The following is a 16,586-nucleotide window of genomic DNA, read 5'->3' as shown; positions in this document are numbered from 1 at the left end:
AATAGTCTCTTATGCAATCCACGAAAATCCATCAATGTCATCCAATAATTTTGTTGCTTAATAACTTTGTTTTGTTGCTTAAAGTGTCATGTGGCGTTATATGGTTGGAAGGATGTTGTGAACTTAAAATGTGATATTTTTGAAGTGCATCCATGTTATATTATATGTATCTCATTCAAATAGAAGGGTTGACATAAGTAAAGCTAATTTAATTTTCTCTTCTTTACCATTTTAAAATTCATCCTCATTAATATTTCGACTTTTGAGAACATAATGAGAGCTTTTCAAGTGATTGCGTTTGCAATCTTATGTGACACTTATGTTACTAGTGATCGTGAGAGTAAAAACATGACATTTCAGTTTTTTATTTTTAATTTTGAAAATCGGATTTAATTATTTTTTTTGTTTTAAATTATAAAATTAGGTTTATTTTTTTAATTATGTATTTATAATTGTGCATATTTTAAATTTAAAACTATGTACTTTTATTACGGAATTATTAATTGTGGTAATGAAATTATTTATTTTTATTTTATTTATTAATCTTAATGCTCCTGTATAATAAAAAAATAGATGTGAATAGTGAAGGTGTTTAAGAGCCTTTGATAGTGCCGATAAACACGTGAAATGATGTAGAACTATAACATACAAAGGGAGTCTATAGAACAAATCATACTTAAAAATCCAAGTTTATATTGAATTGATGCCAAACAAACAATTCTCTTCAATCTATAACATCAAACATAAAAAACAATGAAATCCCTTATTCATCAAATTTATTTTATAGCATAAACAAGTGCTCATTTCTGCCATGCCTGGCACCACGGAGCGTCCCGTGTCTGCTGCAGACACGGGCCGCTAGCCTGCACCTTCCAAACGCAGTTGAGCCCGCAGCGATCGACCATCATACCTTCCGTATACGCCACATAGCTACCGTAGTGTTGTTGTGTGGTGATGGTGATTGGTGCAGATGAACTTGGTGTTCCCCAGGACGCTGTAGTGAAACGACCACGGCAGATCCTGCCCGGTCGTGAGCTGATGGTATCCCAGATCGTCGTCTCCAGAGTAGCAGTGGACCTTGATGGTCTCCCCTGCAATCTCATTCACTACTGACACATACGTCTTTGAGTATGCATTTATCGCACGAGGCAAAGAACACGAAGACGATGGAGAGGGAGAGGAGTAGTAGAGCCTTTGCTTGGAGTGAATACATTTTTGTTGAGGTTTTGTGTGTTGGGATGGTTGGATGTGTGCATGCATGTGGATATTTATATGTATTCATGTGTTTAAAACTATTTGCCTTTGATGAAATGAGGAAAATGGCCTAGTAAAGTTGGGATATGGTTTGGTTTGAGTGTGGTAGCAATTATGAGTTATGGGCAATGTTTTAAAAATAAGACCAGTTAAGTGAACTGAGATTCAATCTATTTGAAAGGTCTAATTATTTGTATGATTTGCTATTAAAACATTGAATAATGAGAATATGTGTTGTTGCTAATTGGGATAAATTAATTTTAATTGAGGGTTGTCATGGCTCGCCACGTGGCATTTTGAATTTTGTTTGTAATTTTGAAAATCAAATTTTATTAACTATTTCTACTTTTTTTTTCAAATTCTAAAATAAGATTTAATTATCTAGTGCTTAATTGTATTTTCTTAATTGATTTTTCATTTAAATAATGTTTTTTTATTAATTTCATTTTTATAATTATGTCACTTTGGAGTTGTTTTAACGGAATCATTAGTTTCATTTTATTGATAAAGGAGTAATATATGATAAAAAAATAATTACGAAGAAGGTAAGTACTTAAAATTAATACTCCTTCTATCTCTTAAATTTTGTCACACTTTGACCAGATACATGTTTTAAAATGTAATGGAAAGTAAGTTGAAAAAGTTAATGGGGATTGGGTCCTACTTTTGTATATTAATTTTATAATAAAATGTGAGTTGGAATAAGTTAGTGGAATATGTGATCCACTACTTAAAATGGTAAAAAGTGAAATGTGACAAATTTTGTGGGAGAGACGGAAATGGAAAAATGTGAAAGGTGGGAAATGCATGTAAAGGGATCGATGCAGATAGCAGAGATAAGCACGTGAATGGTGTACGTGTTTTTCGATGTGGATGACCCGCCGATAACGGACGGAGGGAGTATATAGAAATCACACTTAAAAACCCAAGTATATATAAATTTGATGCCAACCAAACAATGCTCTTCAATCATTAACTACCATAACACACACCAAACATAAAAACCAAAGAAACCCTAGCTACCTCATTCATCGAATCTATTCATTCACACCATAAACAAGTGCTCATCTCTGCCATTTCTGGCACAACAGAGGGCCCTGCGTCTGCTGCAGACACGGGCCGTCCTGTCGCACGATCCAAACGCAGTTGAGTCCGCACTTATCGACAATGAAACCCTCTGTGTACGTCATGTAGACGTAGCTACCAGAGCCAAAGTCCGTGTTAATGGTGCAGATGTACTTGGTGTTCTCGAGGACGCTGTAGCGAAACGACCATGAGAAAGACTCGCCAAACGCGAGCTTCTTGAATCCCAGATCGTCGTTGCCAGAGTAGCAGTGGACCGTGATAGGGTTTCCTGTAGCCTGATTCACTACTCCCACGGTCCCACCACCGTCTTTTTGTACACAGCATCGCACGAGGCGATCAACGCGAACACGACTGCGAGAGAGAGGAGGAGAGCCTTTGCTTCAAACGACTTCATCGTGTATTGTTTAATTTGTTTGTTGAAATTCTACTTGTAACTTAATTGTGTGTATGGATGCCTCATGCATGGAGGTATTTATATGTGTAAACTGTTTTGATTTAAATGCCTAATTCATTTTGATTTAATTGCGTGATTTTTTTTATTTAAGGAATAATTACTGCAAAAATTCATGTAACTCCTCCCTAATATACGCACGATTGACTCCTATTCTTTTATTTATGGCACTCTTTTATTGCTGGTTTAATGTGGGAAGTGATACTTACAACTTTTGTGAATAAAAAATAATTAATTTTATAAATAAAGTTAATGTTGATGTGAATAATGCGAATAAAAATTGTGAATAAAAAATAATTTTGTTGCGAATGAAAGTTATTGCATTAATAAATAAAAGTTATTGTTGTTATGAATAAAATCTTACTAATACTCCTTCCGTCCTCATTTTTTTTATAATTTGTAATTGAGGATTTTTTTTTATAATTTGCAATTGAAATAAAAAATTACTCCCGTTCCAAGTTAATAAATGCACGTTTTCGGTAAGAGATTTTGGAAAAACAGTGTTAAATAATTTAATTGGAGAAACTAATGCAATAACCGAAGAGATATCAAAGTAGATAGTTAACGACACACTAAAATTAAAATATGAGAGAAAATGAAGTAAGAAGAATACAGAATGGTTGATTTTTTGCCCGATGAAAAACTTAACATAATACATTCAAAAAAATAATACGACTCAATTAATTTAGGATGAATCATGATAAAAAAAAATTAATTACGTTAAACTGAAAGGATCCATGATGGATTGGATCAGCCTTGCACTTGCACCACCAATCTCCCAGTGCTGCAATCTCATACCTGACTTCTTCCAAGTATTCGTTTATAGAAATGACCACGTCTTGAATGCCTTTAACAGCTTCCTTGAGGGCATTATCGTATTCAGAATCGGGCTCAGCCTCCCCGGTTCCAGATTCCTCAGTTATTTGCTGGATGTGCATGCATTCGTGCCCCGTAGAATGCGTATATCTGCAGTTTTCATGGCTTACCAAGCGTTCTGAGGGCCGTCCGGCCTTCTTCAGCACTTGAATTGTAGCTGTCTGGGAGAAAAAGGAGCACATGATATTCAATGAAACAGAGCATGTATCAGAAATGGCCTAAACAAAAAACCATCAATGGATACTCGAACACAATAGACCTTTGAGCAAGGAAATATGCAAGTATGACCGAACTACATAAACATGGACCAAAGAAACAAAAACCTCATAAAACTCTTAGGACCCGTTCAGTTCTGACTATTGTTCATGCTACTCTTAGGACCCTTTCGGTTCCCACAATTACCAAACTTCCAAGTTAATTCTTACCTCCCTTCACTCCTCCGAATATTCACCTCAGATATTCTATCTATTCCCTTATTTAGATCTAGAATATTCACTAATGCACAGTTTGCACACAATACATGCATATGCTCACCGTAAGAGTGTCACAAAACACAAATATGCACCCAAAAAAAGATGAAATAGTTTGTGTGTAGATTATGGCTTCTATGTTTGAGTTTAAATGCCACAGGAAATGTAGATATGAGCGCATGGATACAACAGAATGGAGTAGTCTCATTTTCGATATCAGTAAGCTTGATAACACTAAACTATAAATAATGGTAAATCAGAAATATTCCAAGAAAACCATAGAAGCTAACCGAAAAGAGGATGACATACTAAATTCAATTTCTCCTTTTATTGTACTTGAACTGATTTCAGCAAGCTAGCCACATCCTCTCTGCTATAAGCTGGGCTTGTAAATACCGATTCCATTTCAAGCACCATCATCAAAAACGCATTCCACATAAGCAAAAGCAGCAGGCCATTCAATAAACCAAGATAACAAATGCACCCAAAACACCTACTTAATACACCATGGTCACGAACTAGTTAAAATTTGTTCAGCGACATCAAGATTGTCTTCCACACTCTCGAAATTATTATTCCCAGATATTAACTTAAGAAACATGATCCCTTTCAACAGTGCCATGATTCAGTGAGACCGACCTTCTTTGAACAAATCATTGAACTCGAGAGTAAACACTCCTAATCCAACTAATACACTATGGTCATAAACTAGCTAAAATTTGTTCAGCAACATCAAGCTTGTCTTCCACACTTAGTTGAAATTATCATTCCCATGTACTAACCTAAGAATCACGATCACTTCCGATAGTGCCATGATTCAGTGAGACCGACCTGCTTCGAACAATCATTAAACTCGAGAAGAAACACTTGTAATCCAGCTAATAAACCATGGTCATTCATGAATTTTTAAAATTTGTTCAGCAACATCAAAATTGTTTTCCACACTTGAAATTATTTCCTAGGTACATAAGAAATATGATCACTTTCAATAGTGCCATGATTCAGTGAGACTGACCTGCTTCAATCTATCATTGAACTCGAGAGTGATCTCTCTGCAAAGCTACTGGTAAGCCAATTCACCTCCCGAAACTCTATAATCTTCAAAATCCCTGCGTGCAAAAAGAAAGAAATTGAGGCGAAATCGAAACGTATTCACTTCTTATCCACATAGGACAAAATTCGGTACTCTATCACAATCCAGGAATCAGAACTTGGAAACAATACGAGCTCAGTTTGAGATGGAGAGAGAAAGAATACAGTTTGAGTCGGATAAGGAATCTACGGAGCGCACCTCGAATTGTTTGAGTCCTTTTCTAGCTTGAATCTCCATATTTTCTGGTTCAGCGATGGCCATTGGTTCTGATATGGACACCTTCTTCTCAAAATCCTCCATTCCCTCGATCAATTTTCGCAAATTTCTGCTACTTCGGCTATGGCCTATGATCAAGTGTTGCCGTTGAAGGGAGAAGTGAAAGAGAGAGACAAATAGAAGGGTGAAATCATAAATAAGAAAAAGTTGAAGGGTCAGAAAACGAATTTCGGAAACATAATACTCCCAAAAGTAGAAAAACCCCTAAAACCCTAATGTTCAATCAACTCGACAGAAGCAAACGGACATGAATCCCCACTTCAATCCTCACCTCCACAACCCTAACAATCAAATTCAGCTCAATGGAGCTAATGCTCCAGCTCAACATCAGGTATCTCTCTTTCTTGGTTTATGTTTGTGCAAATTAAGGGTAAATTTTCATGATTTCTGGTAATATTCGATCAGGTTATGATGAACCAAGGTAATTTAGGGCAAATTAACCCTCAATTTCGGCCGGGAATGCTCAATAATGCTCAGCCGCCAATGCCGCCGTTTAATAACCCAAATCCCTTTTTCGGTCAAAACCAATTTATCCCCTTCCCACAGGGCGCTTTCCACAACCTAAATGCGAACAGTTTGCCTCAGCCTTTCGCTCAGAATGCCGTCAACCCTGCTCAGTTCATTCCCAATTGGCCAATGAATGTGCCGAATTTAGTGCAGAATGTCACGCAGCTTTTGCAAATGCAAATGATGAATGTTGCCCCTCAAAATTTGGGTCTTTTCATGAACGCTCAAGCGGCAGCAGGAAGTAACAATGTGATCTTGCCACAGCCCTTTGGTGGGAATAGTTTGCCTGGTATGAACCATAATAATGCCCCAGCCAAAGATATCGGAGCTCATCATGCGCAACGGAATTGGGATGTCTTTGCTCCTGGTGCTGCAACTCCGCAGGTTGCTTATACTGTTTCCTTTTTTCTTTAATGGAGTGTTGTTATGATGCTGCTTGTGGCCATACCATAGAAAGACCGTTGTTTTCTTTCTTGGTAATTTGTAAACCATATTGTTTTTTTTAAATCTATACTCTATTTCTTTTCCAGTGAAAATTATAAAACAAAGATTTGCATGATGTCATAATCATACATGTATAGTAGATGTCTAGGTTAATACTGAAAGGGAACATGGACAGATACAGAGAGGCTAGAGTAATATGATGTGTGGGTTTGTTTTTCTATTACATTGGTGGTTATATTGGAATAGTATAGAATTGAAAAGTTTCATCTTTGAAAATGCAAAAATACAATGAAAAGATGGTTGCAAAACAAATGTAGAGCCTGTTCTCATGACTGTCTTATAATTTCCATATAGCAATATTTTTAGGTTCTGCTCAGTTCTTGTGGTATGAAGAGAAATTTCCTGACTTGAAACTAGTAATCATTACACCTTTTCATGCTGATGGTACAGTCGTCTAGCTATACTAGTTTCATCTTGACTCTGCAAGTATGTTTTAGTATTTCCTACCTTAAGTTTTGTAAAACAAATGTCCTAGGTGTTTAATGCCTGAAATTTCAGCATTAAAACAAATGTTCTATGTTTTTATATGAAGATACTTATGTTTTTTTGTGGAGTGCTGATCTTAAGTTGCATTACTGTTGCAGAGTGATGCTGGAGTAGTTACTGATGCGAATGACAGAAAGAATAACTGGAGAAAACCTCATGAAAAGAACTTCACTGGGAACCACAAACATAACGAATCACAAAGAGGGTGTGGTTTTTTTCTTTCTTTTTACAATTTATTAATTGTTGAAGTCGTGGATGAGAGGATATGCTGCCTCACTGGTTTCAGATGTTTTTCAGATTTGGCAACAAGCAATTTCATCCTCGCCAAAATGCACAGGGGAACTTCAATTTCAATAATGAAAATCGAGGAAAAGGTGTGCATTCTCAATCTGTCTATGCATTACTTAGTTTAAATTTCCTTTGAATGTATTGTGGCATGGAATCATTAGCCAATAAAGAAACTATTATGTTCCATTGATCTACAAGCTGGCAGTTAACTGTGAGTATATATGGAAATTATATACAAAATGAAAAAAATACGGTATATATTGGTTTTTGGACTTACTGTCCAGAATTTTATATATAGTCCACAAAATGCAATGAGAACTACATGCATAATGCTCTGTTATATTAACTTACTGTTCTGGTGATGTTTTAGGTATAGTAACAGATTTCTACTATCAACCAAAGACTTCTTTGAATCTCAACTCATCAACAAACTAACTTGCCCCTCGAACTCATAACTAGCATTGAGCCTATATTATTTGAAACTAAAGATAACGAAAACTGTTTAAGACCACCTCTGAAAGCATGCCACAGATTTAAACTGTGATTTGTCATCTTCTGCATAGACCTTATAGTTTCTTTATTTGATATGGTGTGATTTGTGATGAAACATGTTTGCTTTATGTAGTTTGATTATTAAACTACGTACATGCTATATTACATACACCCATACCTTTGATGTTTAGTCCTTTTATAGCTATACATATATTCAAGGATTGTTTCTTGTATCTGTTTGCAGGGGGGCTCATTGCCTAAGATATTTCTGTGTGTTTATACAGGTAACACACATTTTGCAGGGAAGAACTTTAACTCATCCAATCATTCTGAGCTAACTCAAGTGGGAAAAAAGAGGTAAGCCTGACTGATTTTATAATTTATATGATCGAGCTGAAAAGTACTAGGTACTATTCCATTTCTTTTAATTACTATAATTGGAAGATTGTGGGGAAAATATACATATAACCGCATTGGAAGACCACTCTCAAACAGGGAAGTGCATTAAGGAATGCACTTTACTGTGGAGTGCCTTTTGTTCTCAGTATCGCTACTTAATATTTCTTCTTTTGTTTTCTTTATTCTTGGGAATGCATTTGGATTTCTGATTTCATTTCTTTGCCTCCAGGCCTCTCATGTTAAATTATACAGAACAAGAAATTAAACATTGGCGTGAAGAGCGCAAGAAAAACTACCCATCACAAGCCAATGCAGAAAAGGTTGGTGAATGAGCAAAATAGCTTAGTAGTACTCTACTTTCTCTGTTGTGATACTGATAGAATTATTTGCTGCAGAAGTTGAAAAAGAATCCAAAACAGCCTGAGGTCGAAGATGAAGCCGCAAAGACAAGACGCCAGGTATTGTACTATATGGGGGCACGTGGCTTTCTTTCTATTATTTTTCAACAATATGAAATATGTCCCTGATTATGAATGATGAAACTTGTTGCAGCAACTGAAGGAAATATTGGCAAAACAAGCTGAATTAGGCTGTGAAGTAGCAGAAATCCCATCTTGTTACCTATCAGATCCCGAGCAACAGGCAGATGGTAACAGACAAAATAATAAGCCATTTGGGAAGAGAGACAGATTTCAAAACAAGTTTGATAAGAAGGGCAGATTCCACAACGGTGGCCGCTTCTCCAAGAAACAAAGATATGAAAACGGTCATTCCACAGATTTGCAAAACCAAACTGGGTGCACGACCAACCCGCCACGCAATGAGAGTAAAAAGGAGCCATCTCTGTTGAAGAAACTACTAAGCTCTGAGATCAAGAAAGATAAGAAACATCTGCTGCAGGTTTTCAGGTTCATGGTGGTGAATAACTTCTTTGAGAATTGGCCCGAAAAACCTCTGGAATTCCCCAAAGTTATTGTCAAAGAATCTGGCGATGAGAGCGAGATTTTAAAACCGGAAATGGACATGATTGAAGTTGAAGGTGATACTTTTAGTTCCCTTTCTTATTTAGACTATGATAATACTGATTGCTGCAGAATCAAGGCTGATGATGATCTAGATAAAAATGCTGATATTTGAATTGCAAAATATGCAGATGGTGAATTTGTAGGTGAAACGACCATTACAAGTTGAAGAAATCCTTAGCTCAAAATTTTCAGCTTTGCCAGTATTTTTATAATGTGTTATGTGTATATGTTAATCAGGTGCCATGAATTGATGTTTGGATTGTCCCTTGTATTGTAAATTTCCATATCATGCTTTAAAATTTTGACATTATTTTAAAAATATATTCCAATTTTGGAGAACGATGACCTGTTCATCCAACCGTTTACGAGGGCTGATTTCGTCAACCAATTTGCGAATTCTTTTTTTGAACATTGAAAAATTGTGATTTAACCCCTTAACAAAATTAGAGAAAATACTTCTCTTCCTATTCATTATTTCAGAATATTAAATCAATAAATTTCCGAATAATGTTAAGGGCTATAAATGTTGATGCAACTTTTTACCCATTCCTAATAATTTAATTGCTACAGCTGTATTCTTATGTTATAATATCAAAATATAAAGTATTGGGTTAATGCCCTATAAAATTAGATTGATTAAATTTTGATTTATCATGCAACTTTTAAAATTTGAATGAAAAACATGAAATATCAAATTTTTTCAATTGTTCAATTTGATAAAATTTGTGAAAATTACATCGTTTAGTAATTTACCTCGTTACAGTAATAAACATTTATTCCATTACTTATTGATAACTCCAAAATTTTATGTATGTGTACCAGTTTAGTAGTATTGAATTTGCCTCGTTACAGCAAATCAGAATTTGACCAAATTTCTTAACCATATAAGCAATTAACCCTATATAATACTCCCTCCGTCCCGTGTTAATTGCACTTATTTCCTTTCTGGGCGTCCCAAGTTATTTGCACTCTTTCAATTTTTAGTAAAAATTATCTCCTACAACCGTAATATTTGACTTTGTCTATCACTCATTCCTTAATCTCCGTGACGAAAAGGAAACGTTCAAGTAACGCGGGACGGAGGGAGTAACAATTATACACAAAATATTCTAATGACAATTTGACCAAATTTCTTAACCATATAAGCAATTAACCCTATATAATAACAATTATACACAAAATATTCTAACGACAATTTGACCAAATTTCTCAACCATATAAGCAATTAACCCTATATAATAACAATTATACACAAAATATTCTAACGACAATTTGACCAAATTTCTTAACCATATAAGCAATTAACCCTATATAATAACAATTATACACAAAATATTTTAACCACAGCATGTTTTCATTAATATATTTGCAGCTTCTAGAAGCATTCCAAGCCGAGCAGACATATTCCATTCAAAAAACAACAGATGAAGATTCCTTCAACAACGACTTTCTTAGCCGTCGTCAATTCCCAAACTAAATAAACTCAAATTTTCCATTTTGATATTCCATTTTAGCTTATTATCAAGATTCTTCAATTCAACAACTGCCACCTCTCCACCAATTTCCGCTCTGCTTCTTTCACTTCATTTTTTTTTCTTTTATATTATTGTGTTTGACTTTTGAACCTTTTCCACACATATAAATGCCTTGGTTTTCAATCACACCGTCCTGTTGAAAAATCTAATATTGCAACTGCTGCTTTCTTTGTCGTAACAAGTTTATTTCACTGCCCCCATTTTCAATCAATGCTATAGCTTTTAGCTTTATCTTAATCATCCCCATATCTTCTCGCTCCCTATTTCTCCATTCTTCCATAAAAATCCATTCTTTTCTACTGCCCTTCTCCCATTTTCTAGATTGTGAAGCTGATTTCTTGAATTTCGGTTTTCTTGAATTTGGGAATTTGCAAGCTTTGAAGGATGCTGAGAATCTGAGATGATGAAGGGCTCACACCAGCAGCGGCCTTTGCTGAATCCCTCTCCAAGAACACCGGGTAAAGAAGAGCTCCCTTACACTCCTGTGAATGCTTCTATTGATGCTTCAATTCCTGTTTCTTCTAAGCTTTATTCCCAATCCCAGATTGAAATGAGTGTTGATTTTGTGAGGAGCCCTTCCTCTAGCAGTTATTCAATTAAGGAGGTGAGCTTTAGAGAGGGGAATGATGTGATTGTGAATCCTGTTATTAGGTATGATAGCTCGGGTTCGAACCCGGTTAGGCATGGCTCCAGGGGGGCTAGCTCTGGGGGGTTTGGTTCATCTTATAAGGAGATTAAAGATGATGATGCTAGATTAGTGTATGTGAATGATCCTTTGAGGACTAATGAGAAGAGGTTTAGGTTTGCTGGGAATTCGATCAGGACTTCGAAATACAGTTTCCTCACCTTCTTGCCTAGGAATTTGTTTGAGCAGTTTCATAGGATAGCTTACATATACTTTCTTGTGATTGCCATTCTCAACCAGCTTCCCCAGCTGGCTGTTTTTGGCCGGGGAGCTTCCATTCTGCCTTTGGCGTTGGTGCTGTTTGTAACGGCAGTTAAGGATGCGTATGAGGACTTCAGGCGCCATAGGTCGGATAGGATAGAGAATAACCGGGTGGCGTCAGTGTTGGTGAATGGAGAGTTTGGGGATAAGAAATGGAAGGACATTTGTGTTGGGGAGGTTGTTAAGATCTCTGGGAATCAGACTCTCCCTTGTGACATGGTGTTGCTCTCGACTAGCGATGCTACTGGCGTGTCTTACGTGCAGACGACGAATTTGGATGGGGAGTCGAATTTGAAGACGCGGTATGCAAAGCAGGAGACTCAGGCGAAAGCCTCGTTGTGGGGGGAGATAGGTGGGATGCTTATCAAGTGTGAGAAACCGAATAGGAATATATATGGTTTTCAGGCAAATATGGAAATTGATGGAAAGAGTATTTCTCTTGGGCCGTCCAATATAATCTTACGCGGTTGTGAGCTGAAGAACACGGATTGGGTGATTGGTGTTGTGGTTTATGCTGGGAAGGAGACGAAGGCGATGCTTAACAACGCAGGAGCTCCGTCCAAGCGAAGCCGTCTTGAGAAGCACATGAACAAGGAGATCATCATCCTGTCGCTTTTTCTTGTGGCGTTATGCACTGTGGTCTCCATTTCTCACGGTGTTTGGTTGAGACAACACAGGAAGGAGTTGTATCTGATGCAGTTTTACAGGAAATATGACTACTCGGAGCCTGAAGTTGAGAAATATGAATATTATGGTTGGGGAATGGAGATATTCTTTGTGTTCCTCATGTCTGTGATTGTTTTCCAAGTCATGATTCCCATATCGTTGTACATATCCGTGGAGCTTGTTCGTATTGGCCAGGCATATTTTATGATCCGAGATGACAGGATGTTCGACAAATCCACCAATTCGAGATTCCAGTGCAGGGCATTGAACATAAATGAAGATTTGGGGCAGATAAAATATGTTTTCTCTGACAAAACCGGCACTCTGACTGAGAACAAGATGGAATTTCAGTGTGCAAGCATTGGAGGAGTAGACTACGACAACGGGAAGGCAATCGATACTGAAACAGGATACTCAGCTCAAGGTATACTGAGACTTCTGTTGCATCAATAACTTACTGTTTTCATGCTCACCTTCTTTTATTTTCTTTCTTATTTGGTGCCAGTTGACGGAATGGTTTTGAGGCCAAAGATGATGGTGAAAATTGATCAAGACCTTCTCCACTTGTCAAAAATGAAACATACCGACGAAGGCAAACATCTTTGCGATTTCCTCGTGGCATTGGCTGCTTGCAACACCATTGTGCCTCTTACTGTTGAGACATCCGATCCTGCTGTGAAATTGATAGAATATCAGGGGGAGTCTCCTGATGAACAAGCATTGGTCTACGCTGCTGCCTCATATGGATTTATGCTCGTTGAACGCTCTTCTGGCCACATAGTAATTGACATCCAAGGCGAAAGGCAAAGGTAACATAGAGTGGATTTCTGAACTCACTTCTTTTGATTATGGTCCATGATACCGTCTTTCAGTCGGATATTATTCGTACGTAGGAAACCTTTTATATTATCAAATATTGAAACAAAATGAGGGCTGAGGATTGTTAGTATGTATCTGCTCATATAAATGAAAAGGACCTCAATTTGAAATATAGATCGAAAGCTTTTGGTTTATATATTTTCAGGGTCTCGAGTTACTGTTAGCTAAATAGCAACTTTAATCTGTGATGTTTTTCGCTTTTCGTTTTCCGTTTTCCGTTTTCATTTCTGTCAATTGAAAAATTGGTCCTGTTGGTATTTACCTTCATATGATATCCTTATTGGCAGCACAGGTTCAACGTCTTGGGTTTGCACGAGTTTGATAGTGACCGGAAGAGGATGTCAGTTATCATAGGATGCCCGGATCAGACAGTGAAGGTTTTCGTAAAAGGAGCTGACACAACAATGTTCCAAGTGATAGATAAGTCCTTGAACTTGAACATGGTAAAAGCGACTGAGAGTCATCTTCATGCTTACTCATCAAAGGGTTTGCGAACACTTGTCATTGGGATGCGGGAGATGAGCACATCTGAATTCGAGCAATGGCAGTCGTCTTATGATTCAGCAAGCACAGCCTTGATGGGCAGAGCAAATTTACTTCGTAAAGTCGCCAGCAACGTGGAGAACAATCTTAGACTATTAGGTGCATCTGGGATCGAGGATAAACTGCAGCAGGGCGTGCCAGAAGCAATTGAGTCTTTAAGAACTGCCGGTATCAAGGTCTGGGTTCTAACCGGTGACAAGCAAGAAACAGCCATCTCGATTGGCTACTCGTCCAAGCTACTGACGAGTCAGATGACACAGATAGTGATAAACAACAAATCTGACTCGTGTAGGAAGAGCTTGGATGATGCTTTGCAACTCTACAAGAAGCTCTCGGATGTCTCCAATTCCAATGACTCCGGCAATGGAGCTGGAACTAATCAACTTGCCTTAATTATCGATGGAACAAGCCTTGTGTACATTTTAGAGACTGAACTCGAGGAAAAGGTAACTTTCACATGGAGACGAGAAGCGTCCATTCTCATATTATATGATCATACATAAAGGTTATTTAATTTCCATATTTGATCTTTTTTGCAGCTTTTCGAGTTATCTAGCAAATGTACTGCAGTATTGTGTTGCCGTGTGGCTCCTCTGCAGAAAGCTGGTATAGTAGCCCTTATAAAGAATAGAACAGACGACATGACGCTCGCCATTGGTGATGGTAAGCATCTTTATACCCGTGTAAGAAAGAAACAAATGACATAATCTTGTTATCGATCAAATGAAACTAAGCTTTTGACTCTCACAGGAGCGAATGATGTTTCCATGATTCAAAAGGCTGATGTGGGCATTGGAATCAGCGGCCAAGAGGGAAGGCAAGCCGTCATGGCTTCAGATTTCTCGATGGGACAGTTCAGATTTCTGGTCCCACTATTGTTAATACACGGACACTGGAATTATCAGCGGATCAGCTACATGATACTGTACAATTTCTATAGGAATGTAGTTCTTGTTTTTGTTTTGTTCTGGTAAGTGAAAAAAAGCTACACCTTTTGAACCTTAACACGAGCCACGAATTTAGGCTTTTCGCTGATAGTTCGTGTTTCTCTGCAGGTATGCTCTCTTCACTGGATTCACCCTGACAACTGCAATCACCGATTGGAGCTCTGTGCTGTATACAGTAATATACACGTCGTTGCCTACAATAGTCGTGGGAGTTCTCGACAAGGACTTAGGTAGAAGCACTCTCCTCAAGTATCCCCAACTCTACGGGGCTGGACAGAGGGGAGAGAGCTACAACGGGAACTTATTCTGGTTCACAATATTAGACACATTGTGGCAAAGCATAGCTGTTTTCTTCATACCTCTCATTGCTTACTGGGATAGCACCGTTGGTATTTCCGCCTTGGGAGACCTTTGGATACTCGCAGTCGTGATTCTGGTTAATGTACATCTGGCCATGGACGTGATCAGATGGTACACGATCACTCACATTGCTGTCTGGGGATCTATACTCGCGACTTTCATCTGCGTCATGGTCATCGATGCCTTGCCCTTCCTGCCTGGTTACTGGTAAATCTTCTCTACCTACTTGTTATATTCATGATCAAAACTTATTACACACATTGCATGTCTTAAAAACCAATGTTCGGCTTGTTTGAAAACTACTCCCTCCATCCACTATCAATAGTCAATAGTCTTGGTGGTGGACGATACGTTTTAATGAAAATTGGTAAATGGGAAATAGATCGAGAAAAAAAGTAGTTGGAAATTACGAAAAATGGTGGATAATTTTCATAGACGACCCAAAATGGGAAAATATGACTGGAATTTTATAGCTTAATGCATCATAAGCTATTGGGTTAAGTATGGTTTATGACTTGAACTTTATACCCTTTTTCCAATAATGATCTGGACTTTTGTTTAATTTTTCGAAAATCTCGAACTTTGCTGAAGGTTTCAGTTTTTCCCGCGACCTAGGATCCGGTTTTGGAAAGTTGAATGAGCTCACCTCACATATACAAAAAAAGGTCAAACCAATACAAAATTCTTGTAGTTTTGACCTCATTCATGGTGTATTCCATTCGAGAGTATGGCGAACTGATTTAGATTTTCGACATCGGATTCTTGGCCGCGAGCCAAAATAGGAACTTTTTACAAATGTATGGAGTTTTTGTTGAGATATTAACATATGAACTGTCTCACATGTGATTCTTGGCCACAAGCCAAAATAGGAACTTTCTGCAATGTATGAACTTTCTAAGTTAACGCGGTTGCATGAATGCATTAAATCTCTTGAAAGGAGGTAGAACTGATCTGTATACGAATATTTATGCAGGGCCTTCTTCATGATCGCGAAGACGAAGCTATTCTGGGTGTGCTTGCTTGGCATCGTGGTATCAGGACTGGTTCCTCGTTTCGTTGTGAAAGTGTTTGTACAGCATTTTAAGCCAGACGATATTCAGATTGCCAGAGTAGCTGAGAAATTTGGATATTTGCAAGGAGATGCAGAAACAGAGATGAATCCCATTTTTGATCTTCCACAGAGAACTGCCACTACTTAGATATTTATATGTGATCAATTTATTTTCTTGTTCATATTTTTTGGTATATGTTTTTTTTATAATTTATCACGTTTGTGTATGCTGCTCAATCCATTTTTCCAATCTTTATATAGTCTGCACATAGGCTGTAAACTGTGTATACAATACGTGAAAAAAATATTACTCCACAATACAAGTAAGAAATATATGCAATGGCTTATTTATTTTTATTTCTTGATTCTTGATTAACTACACCACCCTTTTTTGTTTTGGATATATATGATATTGAAACGGCTGCGGTGGATGGCGTTGGCGCAGCCATACT

The 16,586-nt window shown here is 37.4% G+C and overlaps 2 protein-coding genes and 1 long non-coding RNA gene across 4 annotated transcripts; 2 read left to right on the top strand and 1 right to left on the bottom strand.

The window, feature by feature from the left end:
- Positions 1-3,352: 3,352 nt before the first annotated feature.
- On the bottom strand, positions 3,353-5,569 carry LOC121781118. Its single transcript, XR_006046146.1, has 4 exons — positions 5,429-5,569; positions 5,153-5,246; positions 4,447-4,517; positions 3,353-3,828 (listed from the first exon to the last, which is right to left on the bottom strand). It is a non-coding gene; the product is annotated as an uncharacterized LOC121781118 (long non-coding RNA).
- A 50-nt stretch (positions 5,570-5,619) lies between these two features.
- On the top strand, positions 5,620-9,572 carry LOC121781117 (GATA zinc finger domain-containing protein 14-like). Its single transcript, XM_042178817.1, has 9 exons — positions 5,620-5,837; positions 5,912-6,397; positions 7,102-7,208; positions 7,301-7,377; positions 8,068-8,140; positions 8,412-8,502; positions 8,578-8,640; positions 8,735-9,221; positions 9,336-9,572. The coding sequence occupies exons 1-9, from the start codon at positions 5,754-5,756 to the stop codon at positions 9,371-9,373; spliced, it is 1,506 nt and encodes a 501-aa protein (XP_042034751.1). The 5' UTR covers positions 5,620-5,753; the 3' UTR covers positions 9,374-9,572.
- Positions 9,573-10,739: 1,167 nt separating this feature from the next.
- LOC121782247 (phospholipid-transporting ATPase 1-like) lies at positions 10,740-16,491 on the top strand. Of its 2 annotated transcripts, XM_042180001.1 has the most exons (8): positions 10,741-11,200; positions 11,287-12,778; positions 12,860-13,163; positions 13,526-14,222; positions 14,316-14,439; positions 14,527-14,746; positions 14,832-15,290; positions 16,057-16,491. In XM_042180001.1, exons 2-8 carry the CDS (start codon positions 11,293-11,295, stop codon positions 16,280-16,282), a joined length of 3,516 nt encoding a protein of 1,171 aa, XP_042035935.1. In that variant the 5' UTR covers positions 10,741-11,200; positions 11,287-11,292; the 3' UTR covers positions 16,283-16,491. The 2 variants fall into 2 exon arrangements, with proteins under 2 accessions (XP_042035934.1, XP_042035935.1); XM_042180000.1 differs by having other exon boundaries at positions 10,740-12,778.
- Positions 16,492-16,586: the final 95 nt, after the last annotated feature.

This window comes from Salvia splendens, chromosome 20 (assembly GCF_004379255.2).
Source record: "Salvia splendens isolate huo1 chromosome 20, SspV2, whole genome shotgun sequence".
In the NCBI taxonomy this organism is placed as follows: domain Eukaryota; kingdom Viridiplantae; phylum Streptophyta; class Magnoliopsida; order Lamiales; family Lamiaceae; genus Salvia; species Salvia splendens.
The sequence above is the reverse complement of the archived record's forward strand: the minus strand, read 5'-3'. Positions and strand labels throughout refer to the sequence as shown.